The sequence below is a fragment of the Daldinia vernicosa genome (assembly GCF_022497035.1).
Source record: "Daldinia vernicosa strain CBS 139.73 unplaced genomic scaffold F5Y00scaffold_32, whole genome shotgun sequence".
In the NCBI taxonomy this organism is placed as follows: domain Eukaryota; kingdom Fungi; phylum Ascomycota; class Sordariomycetes; order Xylariales; family Hypoxylaceae; genus Daldinia; species Daldinia vernicosa.
In genome coordinates, this window is record NW_025953948.1 from 321,125 (window position 1) to 337,691 (window position 16,567).

The following is a 16,567-nucleotide window of genomic DNA, read 5'->3' on the forward strand; positions in this document are numbered from 1 at the left end:
TGTGCGGTGTCTCGTTGGCATTCTCGATAGGACCGATCGGGTTCATATATTAGGTTGGCCAATTATCTGCAGTATGTACCCCATGTTAGATATCTTCATATCTCATCTAAATGTTTATGTAACGGTTCAGGTCGTATAGCAATTCTCTTATTATGTCCAGATCCGGACCATATCTTTACACAGACAGCGAATATATCGACAGTCACATAAAACTCAACCCTGGTAGTTGGTAGAATTGGTAATAAGGCTAACCGCTGAATGGTCGATTCGGCAACTCATATAACACGTTCGGTTGTTATGACGGCATCTAAAAAGCCAGAAGAGGGGCCCTACCCTGCATGAAGTCGGGGAATTCCTAACAACTGGAAGAGGATATAAGATGAAAATCCGAAGATGCGGGTCGAGAACAATATACCGTCGCATCCATACAATCTACCGTGGCAAAATGGGCGTAATTCGTTGGATCTGTATTGTTATTAGTGACTTCTTGGCGGGGAATCTGCTGATGTTCCCTTCGGCATGAAAAGAAAGTCATTTACATCCAGGCAATCCCGGCCCTAAATACGGAGACCCCCGGATTCTCACGAAGGCTCGTCCCGCCGAATCGTATCCTATTATATTCCACTAAGCTTAAACGCAACGGGACATGTTATAGTAGAGTTTGCACGCCATGACTATCAACAGTATAAACAAGGAGCCTATTAAAGGTGAGCTAACTGAATTAACTAGGCTTATCCTACGATTATATACTTGTGATATGGAGAAAAGTACTAAATCTACCAATTATAAGTCATCGTTATCGGTGCCGGTCTTGGCGGATGCGCCTGCGCACTCGCTCTTAAACATCACGGACACGATGTAGTTGTTTATGAGAGACTGAAGGCTTTCCGACGACTGGGTGACTCGCTGGGGCTAGGGGAGAATGCGCTCAAGCTACTCGAACGCTGGGGAGGCAAGTCTCTATACCATAAACTGACCAGCATCGGCAATCAAGCCCCTGACATGCAAATCCGCCGCTGGCACGACGGTAAGATTCTGGCGCAGCAGCCGTTGATGGATATGGCGGGGTACATCGGCCATCGCGGGGACTACCACGAAGCCTTCATCCAAGCCGTAAAAGACGCTGGTATAGAGATACAGGTGGGCCGCGAAGTTGTCGCATACGACGAGTTTAAGCCAAGTGTGATATTTGCCGATGGTACAGAGGATACGGCAGATCTTATTGTGGGTGCCGACGGGATCAAGTCGCGTGCACGAGAGCTCGTATTGGGATTCGAAGACGCACCGAAGAGTAGTGGATACTCATGTTATCGGGCTTATTTCCCCGGGAAGCATTTGCGGGAGGACCCCTTGTGTCGCGAGTTTGTAGACCACGACTGTGTTAATATTTGGTATGCTGAACAAGTACCGTCCCTGAAGTCAAGTTAGTCCGAAGCATGTACTAAAGATAACAACCTAGGATCGGCGAAGATACACATCTAGTTCAGAACACCCTCCGGAATGGCGACGAGTTCAACTGGATCGTAACGCGTAAGCTATCTCACGAAGCCGACATGGTGATCAAGGAGTCGTGGTTCCAAGAGGGAAACATGGACGAGGTCAAGAAGTCGCTGCAAGATTTAGACCCGCGGATACGCGCCGCCGTGGAGAAAACCGAATCATGCTTAGATTGGAGTAAATGTTACCTACCTCTCCTCATCTATACGATGGATTATACCCGACTGACGTGTTTTTAAAATCAAGAAATCTGCTACAGAGATCCTCTCCCTACATGGGTATCCAAGAGTCACAAAATTGCGCTCCTAGGCGATAGCTGCCACCCGCATCTGCCGACAAGCGCGCAGGGCGCGAGCCAAGCAACAGAAAGCGCCGGCGTACTTGCAATTTGCTTGAAGCTAGCCGGGAAGGACAATGTTCCATTAGCAGTAAGATACCTCCTATCTTCACCCTAAACTGATATGCCCTTAGAGCATACCTACCTAGGGAGTTATTAATCTAACCAAATACCTACTTATAGACAAGAAGCTACGAGAAGTTACGGTTTGGACGGACTAGAGCCAGCCAGACGAACGGGGAGGACTTGAGGGACCGCTGGCACAACGCGCTCAAGAACGTGGATGAAGGCGTCGAGATCGACCCCGAAACCGTCAAGATGCGGAACAGGTGGCTGTACGCGTTTGACGCGGAAGTAGATACGATCGAGCGCTGGGGCGAAGTTTCGTCGTTGGTTTCGGATGAGCTGAAAACTGGGAAGATTACGCCGTTGTGCTAACGCCACGGGTCGTAAGTAGATATATGCTGTAGGTATATTTTTATGATTCAGTTAGATCCAAACTTTATAAACGTTTTTCCGTCGAGTTACTTGACGCGAAGTCTCTTTTATTTTCATGGTAGGTGATTATAGGTAACTATTGGGAAAGCTATGGAACTGTATTGGTATCATTTATTGCTTATGACTCTAATAAGTACGCCTTTTGGTGTCTTATATCTTCTTTCAACTAGTACACCAGTTTTTATGTGACATATCTTCATACCTACATCCAAGACTAAGGACCTCCAATGACATTTAATACCCTATAAATACAGCCACGACAAACGTAGCAATCCAACTAAACATTACAAGATCCAACACACTCAAGAGCTTCTGCGTTCGTATCTCCGCCTCTTCGTAATCACCCAATCCCGGCACACTGCCCTCGATCCCAGGGGTCTTCCCGGCCCAGTAGCCCCGGATATGTTCTCTCGCAAAGTAGACAGCGACGACTACCGTAACCGGGGCTAAGTAGCGGGGTAAGACGCCGTATATCGAACCCCGACGGGCGAGGAGTACCGACATGAAGAATGAGAATAACAGCGTGACGACGCCGGTAGCTTGCGTGGCGTACGTCTTCTGACGCTGGAGTTCGGCCTCGGTGGAGACCTTGGCTAAGTGTTTAGTTGCATTTTCGTATTTTTGGAGGTTGATGATGGCGATGTAGGATTGCCTGCCGCCGTAGATTGCCAGGGCGGCTTGGGCGAGGTGAAGGATTTGTAAGAACATCTTTGGAATGGTCACTAAAATATTTGATGCGATGTTAATGATAAGTTATGTACCTAATGGTAGGAGAGTCGAACGTGAAATGAAGAAGATGTATTGAGAGTTTTAAAGATTGCCTGCTGGGAGCCACTGGCTTTGTCTAATAATAGGGCATTACATATTACATATTGAATTGAAGGAAGTAATGACAGCTTGACTATTTGATTATATGACGTAATAATCTCGACATAATATCGAACAAAACCGCCACCTTTACCCCCTATTCCCCCTATTTTATAAAATCTCAACATAATGGCTGCACACGCTTAGTATGTACCTATTTACCTTTCTATAATTTCCATCATTATGCCATTATTGGAAGTATTATTCATTTAATTGAATGGATAGCCTGTTTTACATCCACCATGATTGGCGCTACGCTTGTGACCTGTAATTACCGGGCCGGAAGCGCGTCTACGCTCGCAACTTCTTCGGGTTCGGCCGCCCGAGCCAAAGGCATAGCCTTGCTGATTTTATCAACTATCTCTGGGAGAGATAATATACCTTACCAACAGTCTTTATGATACCTCTTGCAGCAAACTTCCTCGCTGTGCAAGACATAGAATTCGGTGTGCCCATAACCGCAGATATAGATGTAATGCTTATAATAGAGCCTGGTCCTATACTGCGACGGCCATTACGCCCTTCTGTATAAGCTGATCAGTGATTGGCCGACAGGTCGATTATAAAACAACAAAAATAACCCGCTAAAACCTCACCACAGCTAGAATGGCGGCAACGGAAAGCAAGCGGTATAACTAAGAGAAGCACGTAACCAAGAACTTTAAAAACATTAACCTTAATGCGAACCAAGCCGAACAGGCAACCCCGAAAGCCATAAACACATATTGTGCGGAGAAATTCGATGCATATAATAATAACCAATATAACGAGGATCTCTAAGATGCGTTCCGGACGGACTTTAACGGCTGGAGCCTGGGAGCATTCAAAAAGATCAATGGAACATTAAGAACTGAGATGAGGAAACACCTCATAAATCATGGAATCTTCATGCCCGGAAATGGACCACTCCCCGAAAGACTCTACGGTTAATGTTCATACATTTGATTTACCACTAATAGTCAAACCACCACTAATAGTCAAACCAAACCGTGGGCTCTCGGACCATATGCGCATATTGCGGCGTTTCTTTTTCGTTGAGGGCATTTCTCGGATAATGACTGGCTCTGACGTTCAGCTAGTCATCATTTTACTTTTACTACAATGTCCAAGGGTTTCTCGCAAATCTTGTAACTTCGAAAGTTTTCTTGATTCATGGGCGACTGTCTCAGAGTATCCGCCCGCGAGAGAGCCACGCAACTAGTATGTTGTAGTATTTGCCACATATTAGTATAAATATATTAGTATAAATACACCCTTCGAGACCATCTCAAATTCCTCTCGATCTATCACACACCAAACTCTTCGACATCTTACATTCGACCTTATAAACTCTTCAACACTATCCACCACTCACCAAAATGGCTTCTGTTTATTTCAATCAAAACTGTTGGCAGGTGGTCCACGTCACTATCATGAGTCACGATCGAGGCATCTAGCGAAGGAACGAGGCCCCAGGGCCCACAGGGCCGAATATATAAACAGACGTGGTCCCGTAGTCTTTCTAGATTCAACAACGCGCTCGCAATACAAAACCAGTCCCACAAAAACTATATTATTGTGAAGGCAAATGCCGCCACTGTTTCCATTGATCTTGGATTCGCCGGCGCAAGTAGCCTTGACAACAACGAAACAACCACGGCCGCAGTCTCGGGATCGTCTTCAAGGGCTGTTTGCAAGTTCAACAACAACAACCGGCCACCTAAGTTCTTCATGGTTACCCAAGAAGTCACATTTCCCGAGGGAGCTCATGTGACTATCACTGGTAAATTTGGACTTTAAAGATCATAATTACCTAAATATTCAAAGTCTGATAACAATTACTAGGTGGTGGACCGAACGATAATGTCATTGAAGCAACCGACGCCACTGGAAACAGAGCTATTTGGCACGTTGTTGGGAGATAAATGGCAAAAGGCTTCTTGGAAGAAGTTGCCACTCGGGTACAATGAAACGAACTTGGCATCCGAAAATGTTAAATGTAACTCTTTCTAATAAGAGGACTGGCACAAGGGGGCGATGCTCTGCATCAAGCATTACGAAATGCTGAAACTCTAGGAAAGAGTGGTTGGTTTATGACCTTGGAGAATTTCTTATGTACTTAGTCGTTCTTTACTAAACTATAGTCACTCCTACGCGACATCATGGAGGCAAAAACACTCTTTATTTATTGAAGTTTATTACACTTAAAACAGTTATATAGTAGGTAGAAATTTAACCAGAAGGATATCGTAACCTTTTGGAATCCTACCATGATCATCATTATCGCCGTCGTCATCGTTGTCGTCGAATCAATCATGAAATAGAAGTAGGGGTTTACTAAGCAACGAAGGGGATGGTCACATATAGGAAGCAAAGCTTTATCATCCTCTATCTCCTTCAAGTGATAGTTCTGTATATATTAAGAAAAGAGAACCACCGAGTTGTCGTGTAGCCACGCCATCTTTAGGACAAGTAAGAGTCTACTCATACCTAGCCATTCCGTTATCGGTCGCTCTTGCATCTCTGTTCAGTGTATACTAACTACGGCGGCCATACCTATAGTTGCATTGGTGAAACATTATCATAGAGGCAGGGGGGGCATGATAGGAACTCAAATAATGGGAAAAGGTTAAGCCGGAGCTTGAGTGTATACACGTACCTCTAATGCCAACCAGCCCCGTATAGCCTCGATTTCATATACAAGCAGACGAAGTTACGTGCATAATATGGCCTTGACGCTTATGGGTAAACTCTGGGCTATTTTGGAACCATCAGGGCTGCCTTCTTTTTAACGAATAGGTCTAAAAAAGAAATCGAATCATAAGATACCTAACGTAAAGATAAGTAAGGCAATTTGGGAATAGGGGTGTAAAAAGGGGACGTTGTAGTATTTAGCGCCGCCACTGGGAATGGCTAAAAATATTGAAATATACTTATCACTCAACTCGGACAGCTAACTATTGCATCACATGGGTTCAAAGTAAGTAGGTTTGTACAAGGCTACGCGCTTGGATGGTACCAATATACATACAGCTTACCCCCCGATGAGGGGTTCTATTTGAGCATCTACCGTATGAGAGGTTGGATTATAGATCTTACATTCCTTACAATGTATATTTTCTATTCTTATTCGTTGTCATGATATTTGGTTTCTTGTTTTTCTACGCCTTTGTCCTTTCATCTCTTTACTATCTAGATTTTCCGAGTCCGCCCCCTAAATATCAATAACATGTCTACCGTCGATACTGCTTCCACTGATGGCATGAGTACGAATTATGACTACGTTATAGTTGGAGGTGGAACATCCGGGCTTGTGGTTGCGTCAAGGCTTACCGAAGAAAAAGGTATTCGTGTCTTGGTTCTCGAAGCTGGTGCGAACCGCCTAAGAGATCCGAAAATCTCGATTCAAGCTCTTGCTGCTGCGACATATTTTGACCCCGAGTATGATTGGTGTATCACTACGGAACCTCAAGTAGGACTTAATAATCGTAGGCTGGCACAGCCTCTGGGTAAAACTCTAGGTGGTTCATCAGCGTAAGTTCCCGAAATCCCAAAATACCAGTACGACACTTCTGAATTGATAGCTAACCCGGCTTGGGTCAAAGTATCAACTTGGGAATGGTTGTATACCCGTCTAAGTCTGGCTTTGATACGTGGGAAAAGCTAGGAAATCCGGGCTGGGGATGGAAAACTATGGAAAATTACTTCCGCAGATTCCATACATTCACCGAGCCTCAAGCGAAGTTTAAAGAGGAGTTTATGCTTAATTACTTGAATGGTGTTCACGGCACAGATGGGCCCATTCAGGTCTCCTACGGTAGCGAGGAAGGTTTCCCCCCTTTCGCCCAAGCTTGGCCCCGGGCGTGGTCTGCTCTATGCAAGCCTATTGATGGTGATCCCATCGCTGGTATGTGTATCGGAGCTTTCAACAATGCTGCCACGCTTCATCCAACAACTAGAGAGAGGAGTCATGCCGGAAATGCGTACTTTTCAGACGAAATTGCTCAACGACAAAACCTGCGCGTCATCACAGAAGCACTCGTCGAGAAAATTCTCTTTCTTCGACCGAATAGCGGTCCTAACAAGCCTCGGGCCGCGGGGGTCGCGTTTGTTGGGAAGGACGGCCGGAGACGGCAAGTCTCTGCCACGCGTGAGGTGATTCTGGCAGCCGGCGCGGTCAAGTCGCCTCAACTACTCGAGCTCTCGGGAATTGGTAGCAAGGAGAGACTCGAAAAGTACGACATTGACTGCCTTTTAGACAATCCTACCGTTGGCGAAAACTTCCAGGACCATGGTTTCGTACCGTTTTCCTGGGAGGTAGCCGACCCGATAACATCAGGAGATCAGATGCGAAACCCAAGCGTCGTTGAAGCGGCCATGGTAGCTTATCAGGAGGCTAGGACAGGTCCTTTGTCTGTAAACGCGCTTGCATCGGCCTTTTTCCCGCTCCAGGACGAAAGTCTTGCGCCAGTATCCGTTAGCCGGCTTACTTCAGACCTTGGCCAAGCAGAGGCCGAACCTAGAGTTCTCCGTGAGCAGATCTGTACCCCTGATGCCTCCTCAGCACAATTTATTCTCGCACCGTTTCAGCTGAACCCTTTCCCGGGGGATAACCCTTCCCAGATCTTTGGCCTTGGTACCGAAGGTTTCTATGTGTCCATAGTAGCCGTTCTGAGTCACCCATTCAGTCGCGGATCAGTGCATATACAATCGGCTGATCCAAATTCATCACCCGTTGTCGATCCGCGTGCTATGTCTCACCCGTTAGACTTAGAACTACACGCGCGGCACGTGCTTCTTCTCGAGAAAATCCGTGATACACCACCACTACGAGAGCTATTTAAAGAGGGTGGGCGGCGTCTGCATCACGGCGGGCAGAGGATTGAGACGCTGGATCAAGCGAAGCAAGCGGTTAAGAACGGATACACGCCGCATTACCATGTATGCGGAACGGCAGCCATGATGCCTCGAGAATCTGGTGGTGTGGTGGATTCGAGCCTGAGGGTCTATGGAGTGGACGGCTTAAGAATTGTTGATGCGAGCGTGTTTCCACTAATTCCGAGAGGGAATATTCAAAGTTCAGTCTATGCGGTTGCTGAGAAAGCTGCTGATCTCATTAGGGCAAGTTAGTGGTAGTGGAACGACAGCACCACTCACTGCCGAATGCTAATCGGAAAGTAAACTTTCTAGTATGTGTTGAAAACAAAAGCCACAGCTTCACATATCGGGTCTATAAACTCTATTCATATAGTGCAGCGGTAGGGCCGATCACCAGTATAAATACACCAGTATAAATACATACTCCTCAAATTCTTTTTCATTTACCTATGTGATGGAAACATAGTCTAACATGTATGTACCAGGTAGTATTACAATCTTCGCAATCTCTCCCCTCTACCCCCGGTGGAAGTGGAACCCATTAAGCCTCATTTAGCACAACAGCCACGTTGTGGCTATACGATACTCTTAATTCCTAGGTACCTAGGTACCTACACCTAACCTACCCAGAGACAGCTACAACGGCAATCTCCATCCACCTTTAATCATTAAGAACAGCCAAGCTGAGGCCCGTACCGATTCACAATGTCGAAAAAGGTTGCCAGAATTATATCAACCGAACTACTCGTACGTGCCTAAGTACCTAAAGCAACCTAACAGCACCGAAGTTGCTAAGGGCGTTTTCCAGGAAAATAAAGATGCGAAGTGGATCAATCTCGTAAAGTCAGTCGCCATTAATACCTCCTATATACTATAAACCCCTCATTTATCTAACCATCAAATGATCCAGAATTACATACGAGGATGAAAATGGTCAAGTGCGCACGTGGGAGGCGATGAAGCGTCCTGGGCGTCCGAGCACTAGTGCCGTTGATGCCGTACAAATGATCGCCGTCATTCAACACAAAGACGGCCCTAAGGTCCTCCTAGAGAAACAGTTTCGTGCACCAGCGGGTAAAATCGTCATCGAGTTTCCAGCTGGATTGGTAGACGAGGGCGAGACCGTAGAGCAAGCGGCGCTACGTGAACTAAAGGAGGAAACGGGTTACGTTGGTGAAGTAGTGCCAGACCGTGGAGGTTCAAGACCGATCCTTTTCAGCTGTGAGTTATATCAATCCCTCTCGCTTAGTAAAAAGCCACACTAACCATATCCTCAGCTCCTGTATCATCAAGGTAGAATTTATGCTTCCTAATGTTAATGAGTTCATGTTAATATCAGGTTATTTGGCTAACTCTTAATCTAGCTCAAGGACATTTCTCATCCATCTGAAAATTGACCCGGAAAAAGAAGAGAATCAAACCCCAAAGCCTCAGCTAGAAGATGGTGAGTTTATCGAGGCTTTTTGGGTGCCATTGGACAGCTTGTATGCCGAATGTAGGAAGTTGGAGGCCCAAGGGTTTGCGATTGACGGTAAAGTCGGTGTCTTTGCTGAGGGCCTCGAAATGTCCAAAATTTGGCCAGTTGCATGAGTGCGGCAATTTCTACTTTAGATAATTAACAGGCCTATCCGGGGTCCATAGATATTGCCATATACCCTTTTTAGTCAACGTAAAGACATAATAGAGTCCAAGATTAAAAACTATCAAGGAACTACCTAAATGCGCAATGACAGTCACAACTTTAAGAGCCTACCTCAGGTGGGTAGAGAGGTAGGCATACTAGGAATGAGAGAAGTATACCTTCCAGGTATTATTAAGTGTCTATCCCATACGGCCTTCCCCATCCTGAACCAGACCATATTCCCCAAGCAGTCACAACAAACATTAACATCATACCGTTAATGGATACCAACAATCCTTATTAGAGTCCCATTCCCTGCCCATCTACAGCATGAAAGCAGACTACACAGTCCATCTTCCATCCTAATACCAAAAGAATTGGGAATATACATTGTTACCTTCATATTATTATCATTCCATGTTAACCATACCATAACTATCGCCACAAAACTATATCCTAGCAACGAAAGCTGTAGGGTATCATCGCCATCATGGACTTCCCGATATATTCCAATGAAGTAGCATCCCACGCCTAGAAGTGCGGTGGATGTGGGCGCTGGTGTGCTGCCTATGTTAATTTCTGCATCTGCGGCTACTTCAAGGCACGGTCCAAGAAGGAATCCCTAGAGATCCAGAACCAGCCTCAACTGGCCACACTTCGAGATATGGAAACGAAACTCAACATGAGACTCCTTACGCTAAAAAATTTCGTTTGGCATAGTCCTGGGCCTACAATTAGCACTCTAGCGAATCAGATCATTCTCGGTGAGCACGACGCGCCCCATGGACAAGATAGTCGCCGTTCGGAAGACTCCCATGTTCAAGGCGTTATCTCTGTCACTCCGTTTAATCCCGCACGAATATCATCACTCCTGAATAAAGAATATACCACATCCGAATACGATAGCCTCACTGGACGGGACAGTCTTATCGACCAAGATGCCATTGGCGACACATCTACCAGTCCTCCCGCATATAGTTCAGCTTTTACGCTCAGAGAACCTGGAAATTCAAGCGACACGCCCTTCGATAATAATTTTATCCAGCACGATACTACCTCCGAGACCGTGACGCTTGCTTGTTATGATTTAATGCCTCTTCTCCAAAAAGTCCTTTCATGGCAACTTCGAAGCCACTTGTCCCACGTCACCCAAAGGATAATCTTAAATTAGACTCTACATTGTGTCAATATCGTTCGAAAAAGCACAGATTCGACCCCCTCACCAAATAGGTCATTCCCTAGATACGGCTCTTCCAATACCACCAATCGAAGTTTTATCTCAACGCTACGTCGTTTAAGAAGGGGTTGCCACTAGCGTGCTCATGGATATATACCGTACCTATAACCAGGATGCAAAAGGTTGGTATACTTAAGGTAAACCATTCGAAGCTATAGTGTGATTCTATGGGCTTGTTTGTTTCGGAAGACTCTACTTTAGGTCTCTACGTTATTAAGGGGTTGAATTATATGGGGGCCTGTGTCGAGGCCGACTAGCGACCTATACAGTTGATACATACAGCGAGTCGTATTCAAAAACATAAGCTTTAATCAAGCATCCATGAAGCCTTCAAGTTCAAGAAGAATTTTATGATAACCGCGTTATTCAATTATTACCTAGAATGTGACTTGACATATGGTGGTTCAAGACAAGCCACAGCAGGGGAGAAGTCCGCATCAAAGGTTGCCTCCGGATTGGCTAAGCTTAACTACACCAAATATTAGCAACTTTCCGCTATTTAAGGGGGCTTCCAATGGCCTTCATTGCTAAACAGGAAATGCACTTGAAATAGTTATTCAAGAAAGATTATCTACGTTGAAATTAATTTTATACTCGACTGTACCCATGTTTAAGTGAGCTGGGTATAGGTATGAAATATCAAGAGGGGAGGTCTAGGAGCTTAGACCGTCAAGCGATAATCTTGTAGGCAGCAGACCTTTTATTTCGATGTTAAAGTAAGTTATATTTCTATCACACTTTCTGACTCCGGGGAATTCTTACAATATATTGTACATAGTATGGCCACTTGGTATAACCCTGTAGTATGTGAGAACTATTAATATGTAAGTAATGGTAGCAAAATTAGTTCTCCATATCAATGTGGTAAATCGGCATAGTCTCGGTAACAGGCTATTGTACATATCCAAGTAGGGCTCTCTATCTTATTTCCTATGCTTCCCGAAGTTATATATCTAACCCGGCCTATTTTTTCGTGAGGATTGCATAGTATCGATGCCCCCTAGATGGAATCCCCAGGCAGGAGTAGATATCAGTCGCCATGATATCAAATTTTAGCACCTTTATCAACTTGTCTTGTATATCCAAGTAAGCTTTATTCAAGACAAAGTATTATTACAACAGCATCATAGGCGTTTTTGTTCATTGTCCATTATACCTTACGTACCTAAGCTATTATAGGAGATCTACCTGGTCCAATGCAACCCTTCAAAGGAGGTTTGGCCAATCCAGCTTAATAGAGAATTTACAGTGCCTATCTAAACATTTCATGCTCCATTGCTTAATTCATCTAATTGATCTGCCCCTTTATCAACACGCTAGCTGTCAACTGTCAACTATGTTACACATATCTGCCTAAAGTCCACAAAGCTCTTGACATATATGGATTTTATGATAGGTCAACCCCTTACCCAAGGTACATGCGGCTATATGTTTTGGCCTAAGCGCAACGCAGCCAATCATTTAAATTTAAAACCTCTCTATCAGATTGAAGCACGTTCCCCTGGAAATACATGTATCACAGCTGACAACACTTCATGGCTGTGGGGAAATTCAGCCTTTGTACCTTCAATGCGCTTTTTATTCTATTTAGGTACGTACCTTGGGTAAACAGGCAACAGTCCGCAATGGAAACCAGAATGCTCTTTCCCAGGAGTTGCTATTTCCACAGTACGAAATATACTGTTAACATATCATCATGGCAACCGCGACTTCTTCGATCGATGAAATGACTGAGGCTGTTTCCTTGAGATAAGGCTCTAGGCGAATTTTTACCTTAGGCATCCAATCATGATTCACGTCAAAGAGCCTGCATGCTCACCGGCAGCTTTTGGAAGCTGCATTGTTGCATTCTATTAATTTTTCTCTATATCTGTTAGAGCCTTCCCTCTATGAGTCAGGCATCCTGACTTCACTTCTCATGGAAACAAACCTTTTCAAACCCGCAACGCGTCTTAGACTTCAGACGTGTATCACTCCTTTTAAGAAACTGTTTGTTTGTTTTTTTCTATTTGATTCTCCCATCATCTCCTATAGTTACCTCCCCAGCAACGCGATCATCACCGGGCCCTTTAGCATTCAAGCAACAAGCCACTTTGCCTCTCTGGTGTCTGCATAGCACTCGACGGCCAGCCTGCGTACACTTAGAATAAAGCATTCTCAACTATTATAATGCAGTCATCTTGCCCCGGTCTTCACTTACATTTTGATCAAGGCAAGGTCGACTCGACTGTATTATAATTGTGGCATCTTAATTGCCATCGCTTTACTCTGGAAGTTGCGTTACCGCTAACAACAACATCTTTCCCGTACAACTTTACACCACCAACAGCCCTATTCTTGGTGGATAGGCTTTCTTCTGCATCTTAGCACGAACACAAATCCATAACTCTGCTCCAAGATGGCGTCAGAGTATGTTGAGCTTCAGAAAGGTGAGACACCTCTTAATTCCTTAGTCTTCATCCTTCTCTTTTATCTTCACCATACACACATTTTAGGCAACAACTTGTTTAGTCCGTGTAAAGGTATCAGATGGGTTGACCTGTTGTCCTCTCATATCCCTTCTCTGTCTGCTGGTTCTTTTATCTCAACGTTGAACTTATTCGTGTGCTCTTTGTTTAAAATTGCCTTGCTGATTTTGTATACCGCTTAGGTTTCTATCAGGACACTGGTAATCCTATGTCCATTACCTATACAAGCCAAGCTGGCGAATTCCCTGAGTGGCCTCAAGACACCGGCTATTCCGCTCCTAGGAAGCGCTCATTCAGCGATTATCTCGAATCATCCGATGATCTCGAAGCTCCGATTAGCAAACTTCGTCGCATTACTATAAGCCCACCCATAGCCGAGCCGGCAGCTTCGTTAATCACGGCAGAATCACAGGATCGACGAAATATCAAAAATGCCAACCTTAGGATGCTAAACAATTGGTACTGCTCTTTTATAGAGGCAACAATGCCTGGTAGCAATTTTAAGAAGAAATCTTTTCTCGAGGAAGCTTCCCTCTCCAAGAACGAAGATAACTTTGAAGGGCTGTTTTCGAACATTCAACCAGATGACTCTCATCAGAACCCAGCAGGTCCTCTAGATGCTTTGCGATATCCCCTTTACAAGCATCAGTTGATAGCGCTGGAATGGATGAAGAAGATGGAGCTAGATGAGAAGAAGAGGGGTGGCATACTTGCTGATGACATGGGCCTTGGAAAGACACTTTCGACTATTGCTCTGATGGTTAGTCGCGATACTGAACCATATCCATGGTCCAATGTAAAAGTAAGTGTCTCCTGAATTGTAAAATGGCCTATGCTAACTATTACAGACCAACCTCATCATTGCTCCAGTATCCCTACTCAAGCAATGGGAGCGGGAGATTAAGCAAAAAGTCCTGCCAGGCTACCAGCTCAAAGTATTTATACAGCATTCGAGAAGAAAGGATTACGATCAACTTCGAGATTACGATGTTGTACTGACTAGCTATGGATTGATTGTGTCCGAAGTCAAGAAGAGGGATCGATATATCAGGCAAGCGAAAAAAGAGGGACGGGAGGTCGATGAGAATTACTTGTCTGAGATCTGCCCATTTCTGAGTCAAAACAGCCTCTTCTACCGCGTGATTCTTGATGAGGCGCAGTACATCAAGAATCCTAAAGCCAAAGTTTCAAAGGCCGTTTGCGAGTTACAGGCCAAGTATCGTTGGTGCCTGACTGGGACACCAATGCAGAATGGGCCAAACGAACTCGCTTCCCTTGTCCGATTCCTAGGAATCAAACCATACGACGTGATTGAAAAGTTCCAGGTGGTAAGTCTACTATTAATCAAAATCGAAGCGTCTAGCTAACAATATTACGCAGGAATTCAAATCCCTTCAGCCAGGATCCAAAGGCCACCCAGAAGTGAAAAGGAGAGCAATGAAAACACTGCAGAGTTTCCTCAAAGATATTCTACTTCGACGAACCAAGCAATCCAAGATTGACGGAAAGCCTATCATCCAGTTGAAAGAGAAAACAGAGGTCATTGATCACGTTGTTTTTGATACCGATGAACAAGAATATTATGCGACTCTCGAGAAGGATGCCCGTGTCCAGTTTAGCAAGTATCTCAGAGCTGGCACAGTTGGGAAGCATTATACCAAAGTTTTGATACTCCTTCTTCGGTTGCGTCAAGCTTGTTGTCATCCGTATCTACATCTCACTGATCTAGAACTGATCATACCTGACATCCCAGAGGAGCAGGCAGCGGAGTCTGCGAAGACTCTACCCCCAGAGGTAGTCGAGCATGTCAAGGGAACCGAGATCTTTCAATGTTCCGTATGTTCTGATGTTGTATCACATCCTTCTATCATGTGCCCTTGCGGAGATCTATTCTGCTCGCCCTGTGCTGAAACATTTATGAACATACTTGGGGAGAAGATGATGCGCGCGGCAGAGGTTGACCAAAGTGTAGAGTGTACGGCCTGTCACAAGCAAGGCAAATTCACGATAATCAAATTCGATTCATTCTTGAAGACGTACCAGCCTGAGCGGCTTCAAGATGAAACGGAGTTAGGAACGGACGACACAGATGACGACGCTGATGATTCCGATGATGATTACGAAGCTGATCTTAAACCAGACAAGCTTGTGAAGTTGTGCCAACGGGCAAGACACAATCAGCGAGCCCACAAAAGGTACATGCGAACCCTACGTGGGATCTGGCAGCCATCGGCTAAGGTAGCCAAGTGCTGTGAGCTCATTTCGACTATCCAGAATACTACGGGAGAGAAGATTATCGTTTTCTCCCAATGGACCATTTTCCTTGACCTGATTCAAATCTCGATTGAAGATGAACTTGGGCTTCGGGTTGGTCGCTACGATGGTAGTATGACAGCAACCAAACGTGATAAGGCAATTAATGAATTCACCGAGGACCCCGAGGTGAAGGTTATTCTGGTGTCACTTAAAGCCGGAAATGCTGGCCTCAACCTGACAGTAGCCTCACAGGTTATCATTATGGATCCGTTCTGGAATCCTTACGTCGAGAATCAAGCTATTGATCGTACGTACCGCATTGGTCAGCAGCGAGATGTCACAGTCCACCGGCTCCTCGTCGAGAAAACCGTGGAAGATCGAATTATGGCCACGCAAGAGAAGAAGCGTCGAGTTGTCGAATTCGCTCTACAGGGAGAAAAGGCGATCAAAGACATGAGCAAACTCGGCACTGAAGATCTCGCATTCCTTTTCGGCATGGGTTCCTAGCCTCCGAGACCTCAAAGGATCTAACCATTACCGGTTTCTATTCGTATAACGATTCATTACTATCTCTTTTTTTTTTCTTCTTCTTTTCTTCATATCAGTTAGGTGCAAATGACTTCTGATGATATTGAGACCGAAAGAGGTCTATTTTGTTGTTTTACGACTCATACCCGTGGCACAATTTACCATGCGCTTGATTCGCAGGCCATGGATATTTGAGTGGATGAGCATTATAACGGCGTTTTGACAAAAGGTATACTGTCTGCCTAGGCTTACAGTTTGGTCGGTTACCCAAAAGAAGGACGAAGGATATTATTTCGTACACGATCTTGCCTCACGGCAAACCACAGGAGGTGGACGATTTGTTTGTACTAAGGGAGTGCAGGGCGTATGGATGGCTTTTGCAGTAATGAACTTGCTATAGA

General features: G+C 45.0%; 6 protein-coding genes across 6 annotated transcripts; 5 read left to right on the plus strand and 1 right to left on the minus strand.

Annotated features, from left to right (window-relative positions):
- Positions 1-547: 547 nt before the first annotated feature.
- F5Y00DRAFT_114445 (putative monooxygenase) lies at positions 548-2,356 on the plus strand. Its single transcript, XM_048003938.1, has 5 exons — positions 548-707; positions 791-1,391; positions 1,460-1,674; positions 1,744-1,925; positions 2,018-2,356. The coding sequence occupies exons 1-5, from the start codon at positions 671-673 to the stop codon at positions 2,270-2,272; spliced, it is 1,290 nt and encodes a 429-aa protein (XP_047863620.1). The 5' UTR covers positions 548-670; the 3' UTR covers positions 2,273-2,356.
- Positions 2,357-2,429: 73 nt separating this feature from the next.
- Positions 2,430-3,154, minus strand: F5Y00DRAFT_240861 (uncharacterized protein). The gene has a single exon (XM_048008305.1). It carries the CDS (start codon positions 3,038-3,040, stop codon positions 2,567-2,569), a length of 474 nt encoding a protein of 157 aa, XP_047863621.1. The 5' UTR covers positions 3,041-3,154; the 3' UTR covers positions 2,430-2,566.
- Positions 3,155-4,351: 1,197 nt separating this feature from the next.
- Positions 4,352-5,103, plus strand: F5Y00DRAFT_263374 (uncharacterized protein; the record flags this gene model as incomplete). The annotated part of the gene is made up of 3 exons (XM_048011498.1): positions 4,352-4,399; positions 4,763-4,961; positions 5,024-5,103. 3 exons carry the CDS (start codon positions 4,352-4,354, stop codon positions 5,101-5,103), a joined length of 327 nt encoding a protein of 108 aa, XP_047863622.1.
- A 1,207-nt stretch (positions 5,104-6,310) lies between these two features.
- F5Y00DRAFT_271027 (putative GMC oxidoreductase) lies at positions 6,311-8,308 on the plus strand (the record flags this gene model as incomplete). The annotated part of the gene is made up of 2 exons (XM_048012719.1): positions 6,311-6,712; positions 6,784-8,308. The coding sequence occupies exons 1-2, from the start codon at positions 6,408-6,410 to the stop codon at positions 8,306-8,308; spliced, it is 1,830 nt and encodes a 609-aa protein (XP_047863623.1). The 5' UTR covers positions 6,311-6,407.
- Positions 8,309-8,614: 306 nt separating this feature from the next.
- Positions 8,615-9,759, plus strand: F5Y00DRAFT_240867 (putative ADP-ribose pyrophosphatase). The gene is made up of 5 exons (XM_048008306.1): positions 8,615-8,803; positions 8,865-8,899; positions 8,967-9,277; positions 9,334-9,349; positions 9,421-9,759. Exons 1-5 carry the CDS (start codon positions 8,762-8,764, stop codon positions 9,644-9,646), a joined length of 630 nt encoding a protein of 209 aa, XP_047863624.1. The 5' UTR covers positions 8,615-8,761; the 3' UTR covers positions 9,647-9,759.
- Positions 9,760-13,312: 3,553 nt separating this feature from the next.
- Positions 13,313-16,145, plus strand: F5Y00DRAFT_263378 (SNF2 family N-terminal domain-containing protein; the record flags this gene model as incomplete). Its single annotated transcript, XM_048011499.1, has 4 exons — positions 13,313-13,343; positions 13,565-14,184; positions 14,231-14,710; positions 14,763-16,145. The coding sequence occupies 4 exons, from the start codon at positions 13,313-13,315 to the stop codon at positions 16,143-16,145; spliced, it is 2,514 nt and encodes an 837-aa protein (XP_047863625.1).
- Positions 16,146-16,567: the final 422 nt, after the last annotated feature.